This window comes from Watersipora subatra, chromosome 1, assembly GCF_963576615.1.
Source record: "Watersipora subatra chromosome 1, tzWatSuba1.1, whole genome shotgun sequence".
Taxonomy (NCBI): domain Eukaryota; kingdom Metazoa; phylum Bryozoa; class Gymnolaemata; order Cheilostomatida; family Watersiporidae; genus Watersipora; species Watersipora subatra.
Genome location: NC_088708.1, coordinates 55,807,563 through 55,834,789, shown reverse-complemented (window position 1 = coordinate 55,834,789; position 27,227 = coordinate 55,807,563). Strand labels below are relative to the sequence as shown.

The following is a 27,227-nucleotide window of genomic DNA, read 5'->3' as shown; positions in this document are numbered from 1 at the left end:
GAGTAAATTGAATGAACATTTCTTTGTGTATAGACAGATATTCTAAATAATTGATACCTTGATATAATGTACATATAGTTGCTGCACCAGTTTTGAGTAAAAAAATATTGTGCCATGTTAGCATTACTGGCCAATCACAAAACTACAACTAATTCAGAGTATTGCCAACAAACTTGTATGTGTAACAAATTTGAAGTAGCTGCTCCAGAATAAACCAGGGAAGCATAACTCCCACAATTATATATAAGTTCGTAATTCTTTGAAGAAAAAGTTTTGTAATTTGTTATAGAGAGCAATAATAAATTTCACAAACTATCAGTATTCATATATTCATAGTTTTAGAATAAATTTTAACCATTCAAGTTATGAAAACTAAAGCCGTTTGACCTTTTGATAGAACAGACAACTCCTACAAGAACAAGATGAATGCGTGTTTAATTTAAAAATCAAATGCACACATGATTCAATTTTACCAAGTAGGAATAAATGTCACAAAGTTGAAACATTTAGTCATCTTCAGTCTTCTGAAGAACCCCATTATGAAATCACAGCAAAGGCTACTCAGTTTCTTATGGAATGTCATCAATGGATTGAACACGGAATTTTCTGCCTGTTCAACATTACATTTGCAAAAACATCTTCTCATCTTGAAGTTTTTGTTTGATTTGATGGCTTTTAGCTTTTCGTCGGATTTTTTTTAATTTGTCGTAATTTTGAACATTGCCAGTACAGTAAGTGAAATAGCTTTATTTTTATATAAATTTTCTAGCTTTTAGTGCATAGAACCTTGTACAACTAAAACTAGTGTGTCTGGACACCCGTACTCTATACAAGATAAACAGTGTCGCTTCTCTATCCAGTGCTGTTGCAGAGAAAGACTGGCATAAATTCAAACATTTCTGCCTATTTTATATTCTGAAGAAATTGGATGCATGGCAGAGAGCCTGACAGTTTGTCATAGAGGTTGCCATCAGAATCACTCCCTTGCTATGGCAATTAATCATCACAAATTCCATTCATCAATCTCAAATGACTTCGGACTTAGGTGCCTGCAATGATTTTGCGACACTAGCATAGATTTCATTGTGCTACAAAAAAACTTTACTACTCTACAGCAAAAGGCACTGGTTATACTCGTCATCTTTCTTCATCCGACCTCTCTGTGTCCCGTTCCCTTCTACTTCCCCCCTTTTTCTTTCTTATCTCTTCCTCTCTCCTATATCTTCTTTTTGATTATCCCCTGCTCTTCCTCCCCATCTTTTCTTTTCATATCACTTCCCACTCTGTTGTCTTCATCTCCCTTTCTTAGGTCCTAAATACCAATAGCCAACCACAGCCACAGCGCGAGGAAAGTAAAATATGATTCGGTCCTCCCATTCAAAAGAGTTGTAATAAGTGGATTATTTTAATTATAACCAAAAATTTGTTAACTGTGGATTTGCTCTACACAAAATTTTTTTTGCAAACAATTTTAATTTTAAATCACAAATGATAAGAAGCACACATAATCAAGTCTAGCACAAAGTACCCACATGATAATCTTGGGAAATGCGGTTGAGGTGATATATGATTATATAGAACTATACAGGGTTAAGGTGATATATGGCTATATAGAAATACACTGGGTTGAGGTGATAACTAGTGATAATGTTCAGATTTGTCTCCCTTGTGTTTGACTAGCTGACAGATTTTGTAGCTGTTGATAGAAAATAGGCATATGTGACAGATTTGTCCCCAGGACTAGAGAGATGAGAGAATGTTGTGTTTGTGCGTGTGAAAAGGTTTTTGCAGCCTTTTAATCATCATGCAAACACTTTTTGGGCTCTGCAATAGGAAAGCAAACTAGAGGTATTCAATGTGAGACTACTGTAGCGGTACCTGTAATGAGGGAGCAACTTCTGCTTCAACTGTAAAATATGAGTGATTTAGTTTGATCTAGTACATTTGTGTTCTTGTACCAATCTAAATCACATATTTGTATGTACATGTAGTACAACTGTGGGCTGGATGAATAGAAATATTAACTGCTCACCGCAAGTGACTGGTTTGATTTATCTGTTTTTGCTAATCTATTGGTTTTAATTAACTCTAGTAAGACTATATTTGACATAGTTAACTAGTCTATGTGGGTCGCTAACCTCAGATATTTGTTGATGGTTTGCACCATGAAGAGGTTTGGTGTACTAGTCAGGTTCCTCGTCAGTGTGTGGTTCCATTGTCACAATAATCGAGTGAAATTCACCTAGTATCTTACTTATGATGCCCATTGTAGCTGCATAGACGTTCATGCTCTGTTCTTCCTTCACTGTTTACTGATATATCCCCAATTTCACCTTATTATGCATGTGTATCTCCAAGTTCACCTTATTATGCACGTGTATCCCCAAGTTCACCTTATTATGCATGTGTATCCCCAGTTCATCTTATTATGCATGTGTATCCTACGCTCACCTTATTATGCATGCTGACTATTTTATTATACCGTGAAGAATATTTCACGATTAAAAGTGGTTTGAATTGAAGGTGAACTAAATATAGATAGTTTTTTAAATATAAATGGTTGTTTATGAACATACTAGTGGAATGTCCAGCGTTGCATAGGTAATAAAAACAGCTTATAAACAGTGGCAGGTAATTTAGTTGCCTGCCACTTGCCATTAGTCTGACACATTGCCAATGGCTAATTTGAGCAAGTTAGTATCTGTAGTGCGAAACTTACTAATAAGAGCCGTGAGAGCAAGCGTTAGTGATGTTGCGTCTTAGCGTAATGCAAAGTCGCTACGCTATTTAAACCTCGATAACCACTCAAATCGCCCAATGAATCTGATGCGTCTCGCATAGCTCAATTGGTTACCTTACTGCCTAGTAAAAGGCAAGTTCCAAAATCAAACCTTCGGCGCTACGAATTCTTCATTCTAAGATTTTTATGGCTATAGCTGGAAAGGAGTCTTGGAAGGTTTTCACTGATGTAATTTTTGATTTTAATTCATCATAATCATGACACCCTCAAAACTAAAAAAACAATATTCAACAATATCTAAGTGTGTAATTTATTAGCATAAAATACCAAAACAAAAGATAGCGACAAAACAAATGAGAATAAAATAAAACTTAACCTATTAGTTTCCTCAACTCAGTTCACTAGACAAAAATCAAAACATGACTCTCCGCTAAGGCTGACCATAAACTGGGCAGCAGTCCAATGTCTGCTAAAACAAATATTGTAGCTAGTGCAATGAAAAGTACTGGTCTGTGCAAACTACAGCTGTACTTGAGCTGTACTCTGTAGCCAGACTATGTTGAGCTCACCACATTAGAAGTATATGTTTGTAATTTCACTACCTCTAAATTCAAATTAGGATTGCTGATATACATAAGACTCTCTGATGTTAAGTTGTCTCCGGTAAATATAATTATCAAGGTCAATAATGATGCCATGGGGGCTTGCTTATAGACCTATATGTACTACTACAGAACTTTCTTATTCTGGTCTTTAATAAATTATATTGACACAAATTAGCAGGTGTCTGTCTATTATTAGTTTTACTATGACTTTAATGCATTTATATGTGCATACTGCCTACTTTTCACATTCCAAGTGAAAAGTGTTTATTTCTTGATTACGAAAGTACATTGACAGAATAAAAATTTTTCAAAATTTGTTAGTGTCATATTTTGTAAAAATACATAAATAGGCATAATCTAGAAATAATTATAGCCCTATATAAGGCTACCACGTAAAATTGTGTTTTATGTTTTTTTAAAAACTCAATGAAGCAAATCAAATGCTTCCCTTCATATCTACACACGCATGAAAGATTTGAAAGTCTTTTCTTGGTGGCGTGCATGCTATAAGGTACACATAGCTGTGGCATCGTATGATGTTCAGATCGAGTTTGCTGTCCACCTCACTACATGATGGACAGGGTACAGAAGTATTTGCTGATGGCTGTTGTCTGGATAGCTGTGAGCGGAGTCATGGTAAATATATACCATATATTAGTTTAATTATTGGAATGGAAAAAAGCATTTGGGCTCTAGTTTTGTTGTGCAACTATTTTTTATTTTTGTTTTTTTAACAAAACCAACTGAAAGTTTTTCATGTTGTTGCAGTAGAGTTGTTGTGAGTTGGTTAAAATAGTTCTTTTGATGATAGCATGGCATGCAGATGTTATTAACATTGTCAATCATATCATAAATTACAGCTCATACTGTTTTCAAGAAGTTGTTTTATTTTCATGAGAATCTTCTTACAATAACATCAACACCAAATAATATTTGATAAAATTATTTCTATAAGCTTGAACATGTTGATGCATGGACGATTTTTGAGTGTGAATATACAAGTACTGATGTTATTCATATAATCATAACGTAATACTTTACTATCAACTTAGCTTAAGTTGAATATGGAGTTGGAGGTTTTCAGCATAAATAAGTGCCTATTAAACCAATTATTCCGTTGCTAAGCCAACTCTTCAAACCTCAAATGCATACCTATGATCACAGGCTACCATTAAACCTCTCTTGTTAAACTTAAGTTTTTTACTAATAAATAAGACGAAGTCATAGTTTATACCATAAACTTATTTTTAGATAAAAATGTTGAATAGGACACTGGTGAGTTTATGCAGTAATTCTTGTTCTTACCTCAGTCATATCCTGAAGACTTCGTGAAGTTAAATGACTGAGACAAGCATTTACCATCTATAAGATAAGGTTTCACTAACGACTCACCATGTATTGCAGTCCTTCTAAACGGTCTGTCTCACTTGGTATAGTCACCCTCCATAGGAACATTCATCTGCAATACAATTATGTCTATACCTACCATCTGTGTCCACAAAGTCTTTCTAAAATGATGTTAAAAAATGTTTTAGCAAATAAATTTATTTACTTTGAAATTTTACTTGTAAGCTATTTGGGTTGAGTATGATATTCTGTTCGGAGTGAAAAATTTGATGTACCATTTCAGCCTTACTGGCATCTGAACACTTGTTCATATTTCTAGTGATGTTATGGGAGTTGTATCATATCAGTCTTACTTGCATCTGAACAATTGCTCATTTTTTTTAGTGATATTATGGGCGTTGTATCATACCAACTTTGACAATCTAATTCAGTTGTCAGTGAGTCTATGTCAACGCGAGTTTTATTATTCTAACAATATTCAAAAGAATTCACACTAATATAGATGTATAGTTTCTTGTGGCTATACGCATAATCTAGATCAAAGCAATTTATTTGGAGTTGTTCCGCCAAATTGAAGAGATTCAATGCAGCTATTATAGATGAGTCACTTTACATTGTAGATATTTGCATTGTTTTACTTCGCTATCACGTGAAAATGCATTTAAATTTCAACAATTTAATCACTTTCTGCAAAGTTTTATATATAATCATACACGAGCATACACCGCATATCGGATCAATCAAATAGCTGCTCATTATACTGCAATTTTTTGGTGTTTTGCATGTTTCTCAAGTTGTACATTTGTAAATTTTTAAAACGCATTTGTCTGTGCTTATAGAAAAATTGACAGAACTTGTCTAGGATGTTACACATGTGTATTTGTGTGTTTGTGGTTTCAGCAGGTCTATGGGTGTGATGGAAGCATAAGTGTCCTTGGCTTCTATTTCACAAGCTATGATGGAAGAATGAAGCTCACAGTTCCACATGATATTGTTGGATGGGATGCTACACTTACGTTCAACCACAGTACCAAAAGTTTACGAGTGAGCTCATTCTATCTATTTATATCTCAAACTGAAAGTATACTCAAATTGTGATATTTGTAGTTCCAGAATTCAGAGTTGCAGTTCTCCGTATTAACAAAACTATCATAGACATAGGTTAACCAAATTAAAATGGCGGAAATGTTGGTTGAGCTTTTGGTAACTAGCACCATGGTCAGTTGTTAGGGCTGTGCTGGTAACTTCCACATGATGACTTTTCAGTGCTGTGCTTGTAATTACATCATAATCACAGACTGGTGCTATTCATGTAACTAGTTCAATGTCACTTGTTAGTGCTGTTCAGGTAAGTAGTTTAATGTTACTTGTTAGTGCTGTTCAGGTAAGTAGTTCAATGACACTTGTAAGTGCTGTTCAGGTAATTAGTTCAATGTCACTTGTTAGTGCTGTTCAGGTAAGTAGTTCAATGTCACTAGTTAGTGCTGTTCAGGTAAGTAGTTCAATGTCCCTTGTTAGTGCTGTTCAGGTAAGTAGTTCAATGTCACTTGTTAGTGCTGTTCAGGTAAGTAGTTTAATGTTACTTGTGAGTGCTATTCAGGTAAGTAGTTCAATGTCACTTGTTAGTGCTGTTCAGGTAAGTAGTTCAATGTCACTTGTTAGTGCTGTTCAGGTAAGTAGTTTAATGTTACTTGTAAGTGCTGTTCAGGTAAGTAGTTCAATGTCACTTGTTAGTGCTGTTCAGGTAAGTAATTCAATGTCACTTGTTAGTGCTGTTCAGGTAAGTAGTTCAATGTCACTTGTTATGACTGTGCAAATAAGTGTCTTGTATTTAAGTTAACAAATGTCAAACTCTAATAATGAATAGCTAATCTCCTTTAAGAAGTAACATGTAGTTTAGCGTGACTTGTTTATGTCATGCAGTGAATACTTAATGGATTGTGTAGCTGTTCTTGGCTAGGTTGTAAGATTTACTCAGCACAAAGTAGGACTTAGTATTTAGTAACAGATCTGCATCGCCGGTTGAGTGAAATGTGTAAGTACTCTGCAGGCCAATGATGCTGTTGTAACAAAGCTCAGCAGTAAAGTGTACAGCTTGACCAATAAGAATGGAGAAGGAGTAATGGCAGCAGGAAATATATTTTATCTGGATTTTACTGTCACGTAAGCAGAGACTACCATGTTTCATTATATGCATATTGCATTCATCAAAAGATGACTGTCTAAACCATGTGGAAAGATGACAGTCTAAACCATGTAGTACTAGACAACTCCAGATAAGCTTATTTCTACTATTCGGACCATTCACCAACATCTAGATCAGTTTAGTAATTCATCTGTGTACTATTGTTATCACGGATCCATCATAATTGTATTGTTACCATGGTAACTTGTCAAAAGTGCCAACAAATCTCCTTGGCTTTGTTAGCGCTGAACGCCATTTACCAGTACAATATTCAATATTATTGACTTAATGTTAATAAATTTAATAATATTTATTAAGGTGCACATTTTATATAATAGTAACGTTTATAGTTAAGCCACTTTCTAGGCTGCATCAATCATTCATACATGAGCATATCTGTACTGATGATAATTTCAATTCATGAGAATTCCAGCAGCCCGAGAAGATTGTTTTATAGTCTAGTACAGGTTTGAGTTAATTCTGTGAGCTGATATCATATCATATAATCAAACTTTACGCAATCATTACACTTTCTAATGTTACTAATACAAAGATTAAAAACAGCTGAATTAAACCATTGTTAACTGTGCTAAAGCGGTCATCAACTCATTTTGAATGTTTACTTACTCAGTTATGTTTCCAATGCATATACAGTTAGTTAGCAAAACCTCGGAGCCAAAGTTTTTCAATTCATTCAAATCCAAACAATTTCAGTCACCAAATAAAGCATCGTTAGCTCAAAAACGTGAGCCTGCCACAAGTGACAACCCTTAACATCAGTATTCATTCACATTGTTTCCAAAGGACGCACACTGTAAAAATCTTAAATGTAACTGTGAGTGGACAAAACTCGTATATACCCGCATATTAGCTTATATGTTTTATTTTGTTAGCATATATAGTTTATAGAATCAATATACTTGCATATTGGTTTATATTATGCTTTTCTGATTGGTCAGATAGAGTTTATCATTGAACAACCGCTTACCTCATCGCTTTGCTTTTTAGCACTTTTTGTAAAGCTGGCTATCAACTGTTTGAACTGGTAGTGAAGCATAATATCTGCCACTTAGCATGGTTACACTCAGATGAGCTCAGCTAAGCGTGGTACATTTTATGAGCAACATTTGAGTCAGAGTTGGCCACATTCATCGTATATGTGTTCCGGGATCTTTATATTTAGATACATTCTATTGATTTTATACCCTTAATTCTGATTTATTGACCAGCTTTACTGGTTAAAATATTCTTGTATTAAATTGACCTGAAGTGAACAGGAAATGGAAATGTTCTTATAGAGGTAAGTATGAGAGCATGTTTTTATGCATGTTACTAATACGCAGTTGTTTTTTGTCCATCTGTTGTTATGACATGATCAGACAATTATACATATTTTAGGTTTAACGTTAGTAATCTTAATGGCTGGTCCCCGTGCTTCCAGATAATCTATGACTATGCGCCTACCGCTTACGGTTGGTATATAAAGTAAAAAAGCTTCCAATAAATTTTATATTCACTGTTGTTTTTGAGCTCAGTATTTATAGAAAATCTTTTTTCCTTTTTTGCAAAGCATTCATTTTTTTCTGTAGACTCTAACTATGCTTTGGCCATTGAGTACTCTTTTCTTTTCTACGAGGCTCAACGGTCAGGCGTTCTTCCTGCCGATAACAGAATCCCCTGGCGAGGCGATTCATCAGAAAATGATGGCAGTGATGTTGGTCTTGACCTGAGTGGAGGCTGGCACGATGGTGAGTCAGTTTTCGCTCAAACAGCCTCATGTATAAATCAAATTTTATATTACGCATCATCAATTGCTTAGAGTTTGTTAAGGGGTACCTGCTTTAGGATGCTGCATTTCTTCTGCTGTATGTAAGGTGTCACATGTCATACATCCACATTCTAGCCACTTGAGCCAAATGTCACTTAATCTGTCACTCAATACTTGCGACCTGATTCAAATTAGTTGTCATGTCATTTGATATGCATATAAACCATTGTCATATGCCACCTGATACAAATCATATGTCACATGCCACCTGATGTAAGCCAGTCACTAAGTACTGTTTGGTACCAGTGGCATGCTATGTGTCAACTGATAAAAATCACATGTCTCATAATGCCAGCGGTTCGCTGTTAACAAATGTCATATGTTGTTGAATAGCCTACCAGGTTTTTGGCACATGTCGGTATGAAGTTGGAAAAGTGTCAAAAATTTATTTTTGGTGTGTTGAAATCATTTTTTTTCATTTTCCACGTGAAGTGTTACATAGCTTTTATAACAACAATGGTATATACATTTATATATCTACAAATATACGTAGATACATCAATTTTTTTAGTTTTAATAATTGCCGAGAATAGCAAAGACAAGCAGAAATATTTGCATAATTATTGTCAGAGGAGTTACATCATCATAAAGCACTGAAAAATATTAAATAAAGATACGTGAACTAAAATAAGGAACTTGAGACTGCAGACGTGTTTCATATAATTTAACAAATAAAATATTATTCTAAGGAGGTCATGATTAGCCTCAAGAAAACAAAACCATATCTTGTAACTTGTTTAGAGTATATGAATAACTATGCAATTAAGATCTATATGCTGATTGTTAATGATCGTTCTGGAATGATGATTTTAGCTGGTGATCACATAAAGTCTGGGTTACTAATGTCTGCAGCAACGACCATGCTTTTACATGGCTTGATATTTTTTGGCGATGCCTATCAGATGATTGGACAATACGATGAGGGACTCCGACAAATCAGATGGCCACTCGATTACTTCATGAAATGCCATCAATTGACGGATAGATTTTACGCACAGGTAGAGTAACAAACAGCATACATCTATGATTATGGCCAGCGCCAACTAGTGGAGTGTGTGCTTGTCTTTAGACCATCTGTGTGTGACTCAATTATCTTGTAACTATAGAAAGTTTTCTCCTAGGTGGACTTCAAAAATAAACATAGGTATTGATGATACACTTCACTTGAGAGAAACATTGAATACAGTTACTTGTTGCTTCATTGCTATGAATGCTTTGAGAGTTTTGACCAACTTCTGTTAGACAATTGAAAAATCTAACACATCGGTAAAAGAACTTGCATTAGAAGTAAGCTTCATGTACATGTATATATTTGGACACTATAACGAGTCCAACTGTGCTCATTTACACAGTCACAATTTGTAACATGTAATGTGCTCTTTCCACTCTTCAATTGGTAAGAGCACATAACTATCTGGACACTTGTTGTGTTTTTGCTTCAGATCATTTTAATTTTACTTGATGAATTGGTAGAGCAGAGATGTAAACATAGTTGGAGGGCAACCATTCATATCATTTTTGTAAGGCTAGATTTGCAGCTAGGTGCAAGACTATTCGCCAAGGCTACGGATTCGCTTGATTGCTAGTTTCGTTTGATGTCATACGTGCTGCTTATTATTCGTGTCATACACAGTCACTGAGATATTAAATCACCAACTACAGTGGAATGGATGCTATGCACCAGTTATGTGGTGCTAGATTATGTCTTTGAATTCTTTTCTGTAAATCACTTAATCTAGGAGTCTCCAAAAACATTTGCATAGCCGATAGCCTCAGTGAACACAAATGTGATATGCATAGTCGATAGCCTCAGTGAACATATTCGATATTCGATATTCACTTTTCTAAATTTATGGACAACTGTGTAAATGATATTGATTTTAGCTTCCAGATAATTGACCCCTACCAAACACTGCAAATAATTGATTCTTTCAGTCTTCCTAAAGCAACCGGCTATGATAGGATTTCTCTCCGTGCAATAAAAGAAAATAAACTAGTCCTAATTCCAGTTTTAACACATCTTATAAATCTTGTTATACAACAATCTAATTTCCCAAATTGTTTAAAAATAGCTCGCGTGACTCCATTATTTAAAAAAGGAAATAGAACAGATCCATCTAATTACCGGCCCATTTCCATTCTTCCTGCTTTATCAAAAATTTTAGAGAAATGTTTGTCTTTGCAAATACGGGATTTTTTAGAAACCAATAACATCTTGTCGCCTAAACAATTTGGTTTTAGAAAAGGTAAAAGCACCACTACAGCAATAAACAGTCTAATGGAATTTTTATATACTAATTTAGATCAAAGTAATATAACTCAGGGCGTATTTTTGGATTTTTCAAAGGCATTCGATACGATTAATCACAAAATTTTAATTGACAAACTTTTTTACTACAATTTTAGTGTAAAGTCTTCCTCTCTTATTCAAAGTTATCTCCAAAATAGATTTCAATTTACCAAAACAGATACTGATTGTTCGCAAATGAGGGCAATTACGATTGGTGTCCCACAAGGATCAATTTTAGGACCCCTCTTATTTTTAATTTTTATAAATGACTTAGTAAATGCTGCACCTGCTTTGGATTGTATTTTATTCGCAGATGACACCAATATATTTTCAACAGATAATTCTAAACTCCAAGAGGAATTAAATATTATTAATGAATGGTGCCTATCAAACAGACTCATTTTAAACAACAGTAAAACATTTCAAGTAGTTTTCAAAAATCCGTCTAAAAACACTCAAAATTATAATCTAAGCCTTTCTTTAAACAATTCTCAACTACAAATCAAAGATTCGACTCAATTTTTAGGTATCACGTTAGACAACAACTTGACTTTTAAAAAACACATCCAAAGTCTCATCAAAAAACTTAATTACATATTACTAATATTACGTTTCATTCGCCCCTACCTAGACAAATCAACCATGATCAATTTGTACTACAGTTTTTTCTATTCTCTTTTAATTTATGGAATCGAGTTTTGGGGCCACGGCAACAAAACTGATTTAAACAAACTTTTAATCATGCAAAAAAAGGCAATCAGAATAATACTCAATTTTAAACCAAATCAAACAGTTTCCAAATATTTTAAAATTTTAAAAATAATGCCAATTGAAATTTTATTCCAGTATCGCCTGCTAATGTTTTTAACAAATTCTTTCCCCATGGAAGAGTTGCAAGATTTTATGATAGATCATTGTCAAGATACCCGTTTAAAAAGTAAAAATCAATTAAAGTTGAAAAAGTGTTTGTCTTCTAAGGGACAGAGATCGATATTTTTTAGTGCAATGAAATTATATAATAAATTTTTGAGTGATTGTGCGGGCTCTGCTCCGGGTCAGCTGAAGGCGAAGTTGGTAGAGCGCCTGTGGGCATCCTGGGACTGTCCTTCCTGACTCTGGTGCTCCGGAGTGTGCGCTTATCGCTGATTCTGTTTCTTTTCCTACTGCTTGCTGGGGCTGCCTTGACTCTAGCCTCTGGCTATCTGGCATGTCCTATTGCTACTCTGTGTATTTTTTTTTACTCATATTGTCATGTTATTATTACGCAATAAAAATCAAACCAAACCAAAACCAAACACAGATGTGATATGCATAGTCGATAGCCTCAGTGAGCATAGATGTGATATGCATAGTCGATAGCCTCAGTGAACGCAGATGTGATATGCATAGTTGATAGCCTCAGTGAACATAGATGTGATATGCATAGTTGATAGCCTTAGTGAACATAGATGTGATATGCATAGTCGACAGCCTCAGTGAACGCAGATGTGATATGCACAGTCGATAGCCTCAGTGAGCAAAGATGTGATATTTTTGCTCTAGAAAGAAGTTCACACTCTCGTTTGGATAATAATTATTTTCTGATTTATTTTTAGTTTTATTTACGGTAAGTTTGTAAGTTGCTTGGAAAGTAATAGCATATTTTCTCACGCCTTTTTATAGCAATGTCAGCAGCTGATTGCTTGATATTTTAAATTCAACTTCGATGCAGTCATCATGTCAAAATTAAAAACTGAATATTTTGATAATATATGAAGTTTTATTTTTCATATAAATATGGCCAAATTGAGCAGTACAAAAAGTACCTCTATAATGGAATTGTCTCAAAACTTTCTTTTATTTGGTTCAGTATCTTTGCTAATGTACAGGGTTTCTATGAATTTGTTAATGAAAGATGCTCAGTCCTTCTGTTTAATTGACTTGTTCTGTAATAGCATTAAGATTGGCCATTGCTCCTTAGGTTGACAATCTACAATATACATATATATATATTTATATATATATTTATATATATTAATATATATATATATAAAATATATATATTTATATAAAAAAAAATTGTTTCCTCACCCCGGATACTCCGTATGGGTGGTAAATTCTGCTCTAACTCGGGTCTCCTACCAGAGACCTGGGAGTTTTAGCACTCGCCTCAAGATCTTAGCTGTTCCCAATAGCGCACTTTTCTGCAACTCACCTGAGTTGATTGTTGTTGGTATTTGGGCAAGCCACATTTTATGCGCCGGTGTTATTGCGCCCAGTGCCCCAATGACTACTGGGATTACAGTTGTTCTTACATTCCAGCATTTTTCAATCTCTTCTCCAAGAGGGAGATATTTCTCTACCTTTTCTTTTTCTTTGCTGGCTATATTGTAGTCATTGGGTACTGCTATATCTATTATAGTAGCTCTCTTGTTCTCCTTGTCTACCACCACTATATCTGGTTGGTTTGCTAGGACATGCTTTTCAGTTCGGATGTAGAAGTCCCAGAGGATCTTAGCGCGATCATTTTCATTGACCTTACCAGGAGCTTCCCACCAGTGTTGTGGTTTATTAAGGCCATACTCGTCACATAGACTTCTATACACAACACCTGCGACATGATTATGCCGCTTAGTGTATGCGTTTCCTGCTTGTATTTTGTATGTAGATGCATCTTTTATATATAAATATATTATTATATATAAATATATGTATTCTTGTCAACCATCTATATTATTTACCTTTTAACATGAATCAATTAATAAACATATTCATAAACACATATGATCAGGTTGGGAGTGGTACCATTGATCATGCTCACTGGGGCAGACCTGAGGAGATGGATGAGCAGAACATCACGAGGCCGAGTTATGTCCTGGGTGCTGGAGCCAATACGAGTGGTGGGGCTGATGTTATGGGAGAGACTGCGGCAGCCCTCGCTGCTGGATCAATCTTATTTAGGACTTCTGGTGAGCTTAGATACTCCCACTCGTTATATATTCTGATCACAGGCTAAGTAGATGGTTTATGTTTGTGTTAGACAATGTTGTACTGATTCTGTGAAACTCTTAGGATATAGCTAAGGTTTAAAGTTGTCAGTAAGTATTTCTATGTTTGCACTCTGAGAGACACACTTCTATGGTTTGGGAAATGTCTTTTAAAAGTGTATCATGTGGCAACTCTGGTTCTTTTTTACATACTTTTATTTATTTTGTGATGTTTTTAATAAATTCAACATTTTAAAATCATTACTTATAAGAACTAAAGGGAGTAACACATTGGAAAGTTGGATAAAAATTAAGTAAACACTGTGTTAATTATAAAACATTTGAGAGTAACTAAATTTACCCGATCAGTCGGGGCTAAAATGGTCAAACACTAAAACTAAAGAGTAATGTCAAAACATTTAAGAGAATTTCAAAAAAATGTTCAGTAAAAGTATACACACAACCAGTAAGATCAGTTGATAAGCATTTAAAAGGTTACATACTGGTTAGATAAAGGTTACATATTGGTTGGAATCAGATACCTAGTAAATATAAAATAAAAAATGATTCTGTGGATTAGATTTATACCACAAGACCAGAGTGTGTAGCTCAAGGCTACATCAAAATTACATGTACTTGTACATCAGTTGCTATGTACAGCAATTATTTTCTCTGTTTCAGACCCAGATTACAGCAATCACTTGCTTAAAAATGCCACCTCTCTCTACCAGCTCGCTAAGAGTAATGAGGACACATATAATACAGCTCTGCCAGAGGGTGCTGAATTTTATTCGTAGGTATTCAACTGAGCATTCTCTCTGAACATATAATCACATCTTTATTCTATCACGATCAATTTTATTCAAAAAGAAGACAACTCCTAGCTGTTAAATATTGAATGAATACTATTTTATGTTTTCAGGTCTTTGCTTCATCCTTTTGGAAAACATAATTTCATATCAACTGAATACATATATCGATAGCAATTATTGCTAGGTATGGTGTACCTACATTTTGAATATGTTATAGTTCTGCTATTACAATGGTAAATATTTGTTTTAATGTTCAACACTAATAACTTTACCATAATTTTACAAATTAGTGAAAGTTTTAAAAAAGTGGTATATACAGGTTCAGCTAACACAATTTATTCACAGTGTGGATACTGGAGTCGCGAACACAACTCTGGTCTCTGATACTCGAATACCATTATATTAGGAGTTTCTCTTCTGATTACAGATCGAGTTCCTGGGAAGATGAGATGGCCCATGCAGCAGCCTGGCTAGCCTTAGCTCATCAGGGAACTAGTGAGGAGACAACTTACCTCACAGCTGCTCAAACCTATCTCAGGGATGATTCTGAACAGTATATGTGGGCCCTTGAATGGAATGACAAACGAGGCCTGGTAAACGTAAGTTGAAAATATGGCAAATAATTCCATTTCCAAGTTTTTCGCTGATACAAGCTTTTTACAAAAGGTTTGCTGTCTACGACAGATTGCAAGATAAATTTTTGGAGGCTGTCCATATCAGTTAGTATTGGACAATTGAGTTCTCTACAAATAATGCACAAGTTAGTTGAACGAATATTTTTTCGAATTAGGCATGTTTTGTGATGAAATGAGCACACTATTATGAAACTATATACTGTAAACACGGAATTAAAATTCAAATGAACTTCCATCTTTTATTTGGTAAATGCTAAAGAGTAAATGCTATGAACCAAGTTACCAATTGTATATATACAGATCTAAGTATACTTACATCTATCTATTTGTTCTAGTTCCTACTCTATCATCAACTGCAAGACAGCCGATTTAGTGGCAATCTGGAGACATTTATTGGACGCTGGCTTCCTGGAAATGATGTACCATACACTCCTCTTGGTTTAGCTTTCCGCTTAGAATGGGGAAGCAATCGGTATGCAGCGAACGCAGCATTTCTTTCACTGCTGGCTGCTAGCGAAGGCATCAACGAGCAGACGTACAGAAATTTTGCGAAGAGCCAGATTGATTATATGCTAGGACTTGTCGATGGTGGAAGGAGTTATGTTGTTGGCTTCGACAGCGCATCACCAAAACGAGCACATCACAAAGCAGCGTAAGCACATATATAGGCACTTCTCTGTGCAGGCTGTATATTTCTTGTGCCTAAGGCTATAAAGACTATCATCTTGCGTGTCATACTGGTTTCCTTATTGCAAAAGTGACCTGTCAAAGATAGATGTTAAAACTAGAAATTCCCCTGTCATACAGCCTATAACCAAAGTGATAATGGAAAAAGAAAGGGTACTTTTTGTTGAGAAATGTAATATTAGCAGTCAAATGGCACTGCAGTGCAATAGGAGAGCTGCAATGGTAGCTGTAATGTACTGGTTGTTATAATGTACAACAAACAGCAATAATGAAAGGAAAAGATTATATGTTTATATCTCTCCCCCGCAATAGGATAAATGCAATATTAGAAGTAAAATGCACTGATATTATTAAAATAACCAATATTATTAATATAGTAATACAGTAATAATAGAAAATCAATGAGCAATTTTGTTTACATTTCAAAACTTCTTAGCTAAAAATATCCAAAAGTTGTGATGTTTATATAGATTTTTAGAAAATCTATTTAGAAAAAATAATAACAGTAACATAATGCCCAACATCGTTTACAATACACTTTGGTTTTGTAAATTTGAATGCTTATTCTTATAATTAAATCTTATAAAATCGAATAATTATTCTTATAATTAAATAGTGTAATAATCTCATAAAAATCGTTCGAAAAAAAATCATCGTCATTTCCTTTCCTTTCACTGCTTTGGACATCAGTTGGAATACCAAAGTAATCAAAAGTGTTCAAAATGTCAGTTACTTTGAAATCGGCAATATAGAAATGATGACTTTTCAGCACTTCTACATTAAATACAGAAACCTTCGGCAATTAGGCAATACCATAGACTGGTGAAATGTGCACATTTTTTGTGTGAAATGCGCATGACTTAATGGTTCTATTGACTGTCGCTCGGCGTTTCGTTTACCGGTCTTAATTTTGATAAAAATAAGGCTTATCAAGTTTTAATAACGATTTCAGGCCGAATTAATCTGTCTAATTATGTATAATCCGATTAGACAGGTAAGATTTAGGAAATTTTCTACAAATAGTAAAAACTTGGTAACATATTCAAATAGGTTTATATGTGTTTTGTATTGTTATTATACTTAACGACTTCATTGAAAAATGGTTAAATTTGTTGATGAGATCTCAGTACAAGGGTTTGCGATGGCCGTTGATGAATACTTTTCGTGAGTTGTGTTCACATATGCATTTATCATAAATCTCTCAAACAATCGCTCCGCTCGTGTTTGGTCATGGGATAATTCCTGATAACACTATTTCGAATTGACGCTGCAGTTATTGGGGTGCTTCCCATTCCTCCTTACTGTCTGAATCTACTAGATTAGTAAAACATAAGCTAGTCTAATACGATGAGCAAAATATGCGTTTCTCTCTAACAAATCAAATGATTCTTGCTATTAAAAACTGTCAGCATTACTTCTGATACTAATTGTATTTTAATTGAACTGTCTTCACAATCTTCCCGTATTTACTTAGAAAGCCATTAGCTGTAACATACAGTGTAGATGGCTTCACCACTCTCCGTCTCTTCAATTAAACTTCACCGACTCCTAAATTAAAACGAGTAACAGAAAACAAAAAATATTTTCGATTTCATTTTAAATACTAAACTTACATGTATGTCAAAGCCACTAAAATTTTGAATAGTTTTCAATCTAAATTTTTGATAAGTACTACCATCAGATCTAGTTTTTAAAGGTTTAATTTACCAGCAGATTGAAGAAGTTGAGAGCTAGGTCAGCACTAAAAGGCTGTGACACAGTCAGATACTTAGATGATGCAAACAAGGTGTTGGAGCTACTTCTGTTTGCAGAGCTGTCTCCATGTCAGATAAAACTGTGTAAAGATTATGTATGACAAATATCTTTCGGCCATAAAAACTAATTTGTAAAATTATTTAAAAACATTTTTCTATTAGTCGATATAAACATGTTTTATTTTCATGTTCTTTGCTTGAGAAAGAGTCCAATTATCTAAATATAACTTTGATGACCTGCCCTAAGCTCAGAAGTTTGCTATAGAAAAGATCATTCGATAAAAAGCAGTAAAACTTGTGATTATATCTTTATATCTCCAGCTAAAAATGAATCCTCAATAATAACTATTTATTTAGTGATCAGAGCTGTGACACATTTGATGATATGTTACTGGCTTGAACCATGTGCAATTTGTATTATGCATCTAGTTGGATATCAGTATTTAGTAATGTACATGTTTAAAATATGTATATCTGGAATACCGAAGGTAGTGATATTCTATTACACAATAAGGTTCCTATAAATTAGTGAACAATAAATATAAGAGCAACTTAGCCTTAGTGCTTGAACCTTTAATATAGCCTTAGCACTTGAACTATAGTTATTCTTTTTCTCCTCAGATAAAGGGTAAAATGCCAATGTTGTGAATATACAGATTTATTTTCTAAAGTGAGTCAAGAATTTGATTTTAAGCTTATTTCTGACCTCGCTACTCCAGCTCCATTTTTGTTAACATTACGGTCAGCAAAAATAAATTATTGTAATATTTATTGGCTGGTAAAAGTAGTTTGCTCACTTTAAGTTTTTCCATTTAAGGGTAAAACAGAATGTACCCACAAGTCATGACTTTATCTCGTGTGTAGCTACAAGTGTGTGTTTTTGGTGGTAACCATGATTACTAATTATATAGGTCATGTCCGCTGCCAGAAGACGACCCCATATGTGACTGGGAAGACTTCAATGATGACGTTGACAATCCTAACACTCTTTATGGGGCATTAGTTGGGGGTCCAGATGAAAACGATTTGTATACAGACCGGAGAGCTGACTATAAAAGAAATGAGGTTTCATGTGATTACAACGCCGGATATACCGGGGCCCTCGCAGGTAAGAAATCTAGTTAATATACTGAAAGCAGTTGCACAGATATGACTCTATGTGAATAGTATTTAGACTTGTAACTCTACAGATCGGAGGACATTTAATACTGATGTGAATCTAAACAGCGCTGTGGTGTCTGGGTACATTGTTGCTGTCACCTCATTGCTGTCACCTCATTGCTGTCACCTTATTGCTGTCATCTCATTGCTGTCACCTCATTGCTGTCATCTTATTGCTGTCACCTGTTTTCTTTTTGGCACAGCTGCGCATCTTTTTTACCTGTTCACTATCTTAGGCAACAAATCCTTGAAAATCGACTATCTGAGTTTATTCACAGATGCAGCATATAAAAATGTCTTATGTAAAATAATGATATAAAATAGCTATGAGTGAATCTGATGGTTCAGAGCATCTGGTTCTCTGCCAAGTTCTGTTCCAGAACATTTGCCTTCCATGTTGATAATTTCATTTGTTGTTTGCTAGCAGCACCATAAAATGGACTCCAGTTTACCTTTTTGTATTGTCAATGGAGGTGTAATAGTGGCAATGTCTGAACATTTTGATGGTTCCGAGACAGACACTTCATTTTCATTAAAATTAATTTCTGTGTTGAATATTTTGTAATTGAACAAGGACAAACAGAAATTATTGTTCTCATAGCTAGGTAGCCAACTATTTAATCAGCTAGCTTAACAACTATGCCATGGGTAATGCATTATTATTGCATGGTTTTTTAGCTAATACGCTTATGGAACTTGGTTTAAGTGTTTTACCAAACCATTGAGCAAGTTCATTTTTTAATATAATGATGAGTATATTGTTGTGAATCCTAATTTTCAGGTAAGGATGGCTAAGTTTTTCTCACCATTATGGGCAGGATTTTAACCCTATAAAAGCTAGAGCAATAGCTGAATAACCAAAAAGCTATAGCTGACCTATATAATCATAGAAGCTATAACTTGTCTTTGTAGTCCTAAGAGCTAGAACTTGTCTATATAACTCTGAGAGCTATAATAACAACTCCAGTACAACCCTAAAAGCTATAGCATTGGTTTGTTTGTACTGTTTGTAGGCTTGATACACTTTGGAGAAAGCAGTTAGCCCCTTATGATGGAATTGACAGGTATTTTGGACTAATCTTCAGAATTCAACTGCAGAGACGTAAAATTCATTTAACCATATTACTCTAACTTTAAATTCTGTCGTACAATTATTTCCTTTTCACTACCGATTATTTTTTTCCGATGGTTTTGCTTAAAGAAGGTATTTCACCGGACTACTGGTAATGTTTTACCATAAATAGAAACACAGATGTTATATTCATGAAGTAAAAATTTTAACATTAACAGTTTTTTAACTTGCAACTAATTAATATAGAAATATTTTATTGGCAGCGCTGAATAACTTCATTTTGTATATTTGATGGCAGCATGATCTATTCCTAGCTTATACTCTGCTTTTCCAAGACGTATTCATCTCAAAGTTCCATATAAACTTTGCTGAACCTGGTAGTCATGAGAATGGAATTAGTGATAACTCTAGTCACTATTAAGTGTACATTCATGTATGTGGAAAAGTACGTATGTCTGACATCCATACCAGCATAAGTGTGTGTAGCGTGTCAGATGCGTTTCATTGTTAGCAACAACAGTAGTCATGTTTAATATCGCTTTACACTTCACCTATTCAACCTTTCACTTTACATGTATCTTGTTTATTCACTCTATTTGCTATTATATGTAACTGCCTGCGCAGGTTAACTGGTGACATCAATATTACTCTCTAAATGTAAGATTGGCTTTAATCCACACGTGGTGATCCAAACAAAATTTTTATTTAGTAATGCTATCTGAATTTAAAATAACTGGGCTAATTTGAGTTTTGCGATTGCATTAGCAGTTTTTGGTCATTTGAAAAAGCCAATCATTAAAAACTGCCAATCCATAGGACAAGCATGATAGCTCAAAACAAAAATTAGCTGAGAAGAAGCAGTTTATTTTACCTTTCTAAGCATTGAAACTGTGTGGGTGGTCACCATTACATATTAAAGATTCAGTTAGCAGCCATGATTTCATGACTAGATTAGTTAGTAACCCTGGAGTTAGTATAACATTAAAAATACCAGTTCTACGACCACAATGTTGCTGCCTGCTACGTTTATGAAGTCTCTACTAGAACCAAAATCTCCATTTAGTTTTCCCAACTTTGCGAGTAATTATTATAATTTGTGTTAGCAGGTGATTAATAATTATACATTAAAATTTAAACTTCAAAATGTGAATAATTGAAAAATGTTAATTTCAGTTTTTGTTGTTAAGTCTATCTATAGTTATTGTATACAGATGAATCATTTTGAAGTAACAAATTTTTATGAATGTTTAAGGACTTCAGAGTGTAGAGGCGCTAAAAGGGACACTAGTGAGAAAATTATTTAGTGAAAGGTACAAATGTAGTAGAACCTTTGTACAGAATAGGAAAACAATAAACTTAACTATGTCAAGACTGCCACAGGCAGCAACTGCGTCGGCCAACTGACCAATTACTGATGCACTTGAAAACAGATAAAATATTTTCTCACTTTTAGTGACATCCATGTTTTCTTCACAGAGTCAGAAGTGCGAAAGACGTAAGCATAATCATGCTTAATAGTCAAATCCTGCAAATTTTTTGTTTCATGATGAACCAAAGCTATCTTTAAATATACCTTTCTTTAAAACTCACCATGAAGTAGACAATGCATAATAAGAACAGTATCTAGTACAAGCTCCTAGTTATAGTCGCTATAAAATGGTCATGTTTGGGAAACGCCGGAGACGTGGAGCTTGATAGGTGGAGTAGCGTTCACAACTGTAGCTGTATAAACACTCTAGCAGCTGTGTTAACAGTTAGCATTTACAAGTTGATATTCATTGTTGGTACCAGATGAGAAGTTGTAGCGAAGTGAACAGAACGAAATCCACAAAGATGGTATTAAAATTCCAAAAATTTATGAATCGTTTAGGAAATTAAATTTATAAATTTAGATAATTTGGAGTGTTCCTTTACGATTTTGACCAAACTTGCTAAAAGTGCTAAATTCGGCGTAATTAGTTGATTTTGATCGTTTAATAACACTTTTTAATTTATTTACATAATTTATAAATTTAATTTTTATAAATCATTTATGAGTTTAATTTAAAAATGAATTTAAATACAAATAAGATATTGCAGATATAAATAGTAGCATCCTAATAATAAGAATAAAAATATATATTTCTAAGAACCTTATTAGTAATCGTAAACAAGGAGGCTGCATAGCAGAGTAATGATCTACCGTACAAAAACAATAGTTTAAAGAAAGAGAAAATATTAAGGGCACAGACATGCTTGTCCAACTCGAGCAATTCACAAAATCTACGTTAGACGCAAGAGTGAGCAGAGGCCATGCCATGCCATGCCATGTTACACTAAGAAACTCCTAAAAATGTCTTGCCAGTGAGCGCGATGAGCATAACCAGGTCGAGGCATTGCTCAGGAATATACTCACAACTCCACATGCACATGTTTAGCTGAAAGAGGGTAGCACTGGTTTCTGACAATACTTTAGTGAGTTTGCATGAAGAGCAAGCAGAGCTTCGGATGGTGTGCGGCTCAGTTGAAGGTAGCTATAACTCTGGACACGCTTCACACAAATAAATCATCATCGGAATTGGCTCCAGCGGACTGTAAATCGTGCAAAGACAAATGAGATCGGCTAATTTATTAAACAATGCTGGTCTTGCTGACAGAAGAAGTAAAGGATGACAAACATATGGCTCTATGTGAAAAAATGAGCAGACCATGAGAAACTGTACAAATAAAAAAACTGCACAAAAAGCAGTTTGTTTACTTCAAACTATATCATCATGGACTCTTCAACATATCAACCATATAAACACCTTATTAAACAATTGATTATGTGAATCCTATATCAACATGGACTACACCCTATTAAGCACTTGACTAGGGAAATACTATATCAATATGCACTACACCATATTAAACACTTGACCAAGTGAATACTATACCAACATGGACTACAGCATATTAAACACTTGATTAGGTGAATACTATATCAACATGGACTACACCATATTAAACACTTGACTAGGTAAATACTATATCAACATGGACTACACCATATTAAACACTTGACTAGGTGAATACTATATCAACATGGACTACACCATAATAAACACTTGACTAGGTGAATACTATACCAACATGGACTACACCATATTAAACACTTGACTAGGTGAATACTATATCAACATGGACTACACCACATTAAACACTTGACTAGGTGAATACTATATCAACATGGACCACACCATATTAAACACTTGACTAGGTCAATACTATACCAACATGGACGACACCATATTAAACACTTGACTAGGTGAATACTATATCAACATGGACCACACCATATTAAACACTTGATTAAGTGAATACTATATCAACATGGACTACACCATAATAAACACTTGACTAGGTGAATACTATACCAACATGGACTACACCATATTAAACACTTGACTAGGTGAATACTATATCAACATGGACTACACCATATTAAACACTTGACTAGGTGAATACTATATCAACATGGACCTAGCCTGTCTTGACAAGCTGTTGTTTTTGCATAGTTGTCCCCCCGTCGAGCAGCGAGCAACAACAGATTGTCACAAGACGTACTGCACCTGATGCATCAGCTGCACTTATAAGGAGTTGTTCTCTTCTATCTATGCGGCTTGGCTGCGATGTTATTCCGGTCGCTCCATTGGTAATCATAACTGATTTCACGCAAAAATTTATGTAGAAAAATTAAGATAAGAACGTGTAACTGGCGACCCCTCTCTGCAGTAAACTTTATTAGAATTTGAGAACTTAGGCAACAACAGCGACTAAACATGTCGTTATTTGTGCGCTCAGTCAGTTTTATTTCTATTTTTGTATCAGTCAGTTTTATTTGTTCTAATGGATTTTATTTTAAGTTCTACTAAAGTTTATCACAAAAAACTGGTCTTTGGTTAAACGTTGTAATCTTGTTGTTTTTTCTACATAAATTTTTGCGTGAAATCCGTTATGATTAACAATGGAGCGACCGACATAACATCGCGGCCAAGCCGCGTAGACGGAAGAGAACAGCTCCCTATAAGTGCAGCTGATGCATCAGGTGCAGTACGTCTTGTGACAAGCTGTTGTTGCTCGCCACTCGATGGGGGGACAACTACGCAAAAACAACAGCTTGTCAAGACAGGCTAACATGGACCACACCATATTAAACACTTGACTAAGTGAATACTATATCAACATGGACTACACCATAATAAACACTTGACTAGGTGAATACTATACCAACATGGACTACACCATATTAAACACTTGACTAGGTGAATACTATATCAACATGGACTATACCATATTAAACACTTGACTAGGTGAATACTATACCAACATAGACTACACCATATTAAACACTTGACTAGGTGAATACTATATCAACATGGACTATACCATATTAAACACTTGACTAGGTGAATACTATATCAACATGGACTACACCATATTAAACACTTGACTAGGTGAATACTATATCAACATGGACTACACCATATTAAACACTTGACTAGGTGAATACTATATCAACATGGACTACACCATATTAAACACTTGACTAGGTGAATAGTATATCAGCATGGACTACACCATATTAAACACTTGACTAGGTGAATACTATATCAACACAGACTACACCATATTAAGCACTTGACTAGGTGAATACTATATCAACATGGACTACACCATATTAAGCACTTGACTAGGTGAATAGTATATCAACATGGACTACGCCATATTAAACACTTGACTAGGTGAATACTATATCAACATGGACTACGCCATATTAAACACTTGACTAGGTGAATACTATATCAACATGGACTACACCATATTAAACACTTGACTAGGTGAATACTATATCAACATGGACTACACCATATTAAACACTTGACTAGGTGAATAGTATATCAGCATGGACTACACCATATTAAACACTTGACTAGGTGAATACTATATCAGCATGGACTACACCATATTAAACACTTGACTAGGTGAATACTATATCAACATGGACTACACCATATTAAACACTTGACTAGGTGAATAGTATATCAACACATACTACACCATATTAAACACTTGACTAGATGAATAGTATATCAACATGGACTAAAGCATATTAAACACTTGACTAGGTGAATACTATATCAACATGGACTACATCGAAAGGGAGGGACAACTTCAACAGTTTAAATGGTAATGTTATATACATTTGCAAATAACATAATTGCGGTTCACATAACATAAGATTCTTGTAATCAGTGACATGGCCAAGAATCTATCAGTTCGCTCATTGACACCTGGTTAAACATCTATCTTTAAATGGCTATATGTTTGTGTAGTTAGACATATTGGAGCTTTTTAGCCACATCACATGTGGCTAAGATTATGTTAGTTCTAGGTTATGAAGTTTAGGGAAGGTTTATACTGAGCAGTTTCATTATCTCATCTCTTAAGCCAGTTGCTTTCAAAATCTTCAGCATATCACAAGTCTAAAACTACGTAGTACGCTGGCCAACAATGTATATCTGTTCAAAATACAATCAAATGGTCCATCAGATTATGTTTTCTTTTAGCAGATCATTGTGATATTATCTGCTTTGACTTATTCAGGTTGTAATAAGAAGCATTAGTTTAGACACCACTTAAAGTAAACTGTCCAAGTATGTGAAAACATGAATTATATACCATTAGGTTTAGGCCATAAACCATTTTATTTTTCGATGTCGATTTTATTGGATTGAAAAGACATAGCCACAGAAGCTTGTCACATCACATTTATATTCACATGCCAAATCAGGATGAAGCAATCACATATACGGTAATTTTCCATAAATAGAGTTGGCTAGTGTCATGTCGCTGTAAGCTATTTTTCATCTTCCTATTTCATGAATTTGTGCATTACGCGGAACCTTCCAATCCTTGGCTCAATTCCAAGGGGAAAAGTGTCTTGGCATTGAGCCAAGGGACTTTTCCTCTTGGCTCAATGGCTCAATGTAGCAATCTTTTGAATAGTTTAAGTTGCTAATATAATTTAAAAGTCCCTTCGATCGCCACTGTCTTTGTGTTGTACCATGAGTATTCTTTGGTATTTTGCTTAACATACATGTGGGTTGTTTTTCTGGTTTTCCTTACTCAGTGTTTAGGGAAAAAATTGGAGGGAAGCTCGCCCTACTTAATGTAGCAGAAACTTGGTTTGGTCTTAGCTTGTTCCATAAGACAAGTTATTATTTGGACATGTCATTTGCATGGCTCACTTAAGAACATATTGGTGGTTCACATAATGTAACATTCTTCTAATTAGTGACATGGCCAGGGGTCTCTCAGTTCGCTTACCAACAAACAGTCTTTGTTACAATGGTAGGACACCATCCTAACGTCTATTAGCGCTTGTCCATGACTAAAATTAGTTTGATTATCTCAAAGATCAATCATACATACATTTCATACATAATTCATACATAATTTCATACATAATTCATACATTCTGCAGAAGCTGCAGAATGTATGAATGAGAGCTTTTATTTAACCTTCGTAGTTTTTTTTGTCGTTCTATCATTAAAAGAAGTATTCCTTACCTAAATGTTATAATTGCCATTGCTGTTGCGTTGCGATAATATAAGTACTATTTGGCGACATTTTGGCTCTGGTTGACTCTTCCATGAGCAGTAATCATTCAACTGGGTGAATTCTAAAATTGTGTGAAAATAATTGTGTATTCAATTCTGATAAATCTGCGCCGAGGCAAAGTAGTCCATAACTATATCTTTATGAATTTTCTAATATATAAATCAACCATCGATGAAATTAATGTCATGAAAAATTATTCTGTGGCTCAGCAGTATTTGTATATACAGTAGATTGGTATTTGTTACCTTCTCAATTTGCTTAAGTGTGACTGCTATTAGCCCAACTGTCCACACTTGTGATTTATATACGAAATTTAGATTTAATGAATAGAGTGCATGTGGGTTCCTTAGCTACATGAAACTTTGGGTGCAGTGACCAATCTATTCATAAATCAAAGCTAATGTTACTGGTTGCCGCACTTAAATATGTTGATTTCTATACATACTACTTTGGTCAGCTTAGAGAGTACCTTATATGAATTTCCAAAACACTGATAGAAATAT

At 34.6% G+C, this 27,227-nt stretch overlaps 1 protein-coding gene across 2 annotated transcripts; it reads left to right on the top strand.

Annotated features, from left to right (window-relative positions):
• The first annotated feature begins 3,841 nt into the window (after nt 1–3,841).
• LOC137405346 (uncharacterized) lies at nt 3,842–20,462 on the top strand. Of its 2 annotated transcripts, none has more exons than XM_068091583.1 (12): nt 3,842–3,981; nt 5,596–5,736; nt 6,743–6,855; nt 8,276–8,349; nt 8,467–8,625; nt 9,519–9,703; nt 13,766–13,943; nt 14,643–14,754; nt 15,201–15,372; nt 15,744–16,060; nt 18,761–18,957; nt 20,024–20,462. In XM_068091583.1, exons 1-12 carry the CDS (start codon nt 3,916–3,918, stop codon nt 20,050–20,052), a joined length of 1,743 nt encoding a protein of 580 aa, XP_067947684.1. In that variant the 5' UTR covers nt 3,842–3,915; the 3' UTR covers nt 20,053–20,462. The 2 variants fall into 2 exon arrangements, with proteins under 2 accessions (XP_067947684.1, XP_067947677.1); XM_068091576.1 differs by having other exon boundaries at nt 3,843–3,981; nt 5,593–5,736.
• Nucleotides 20,463–27,227: the final 6,765 nt, after the last annotated feature.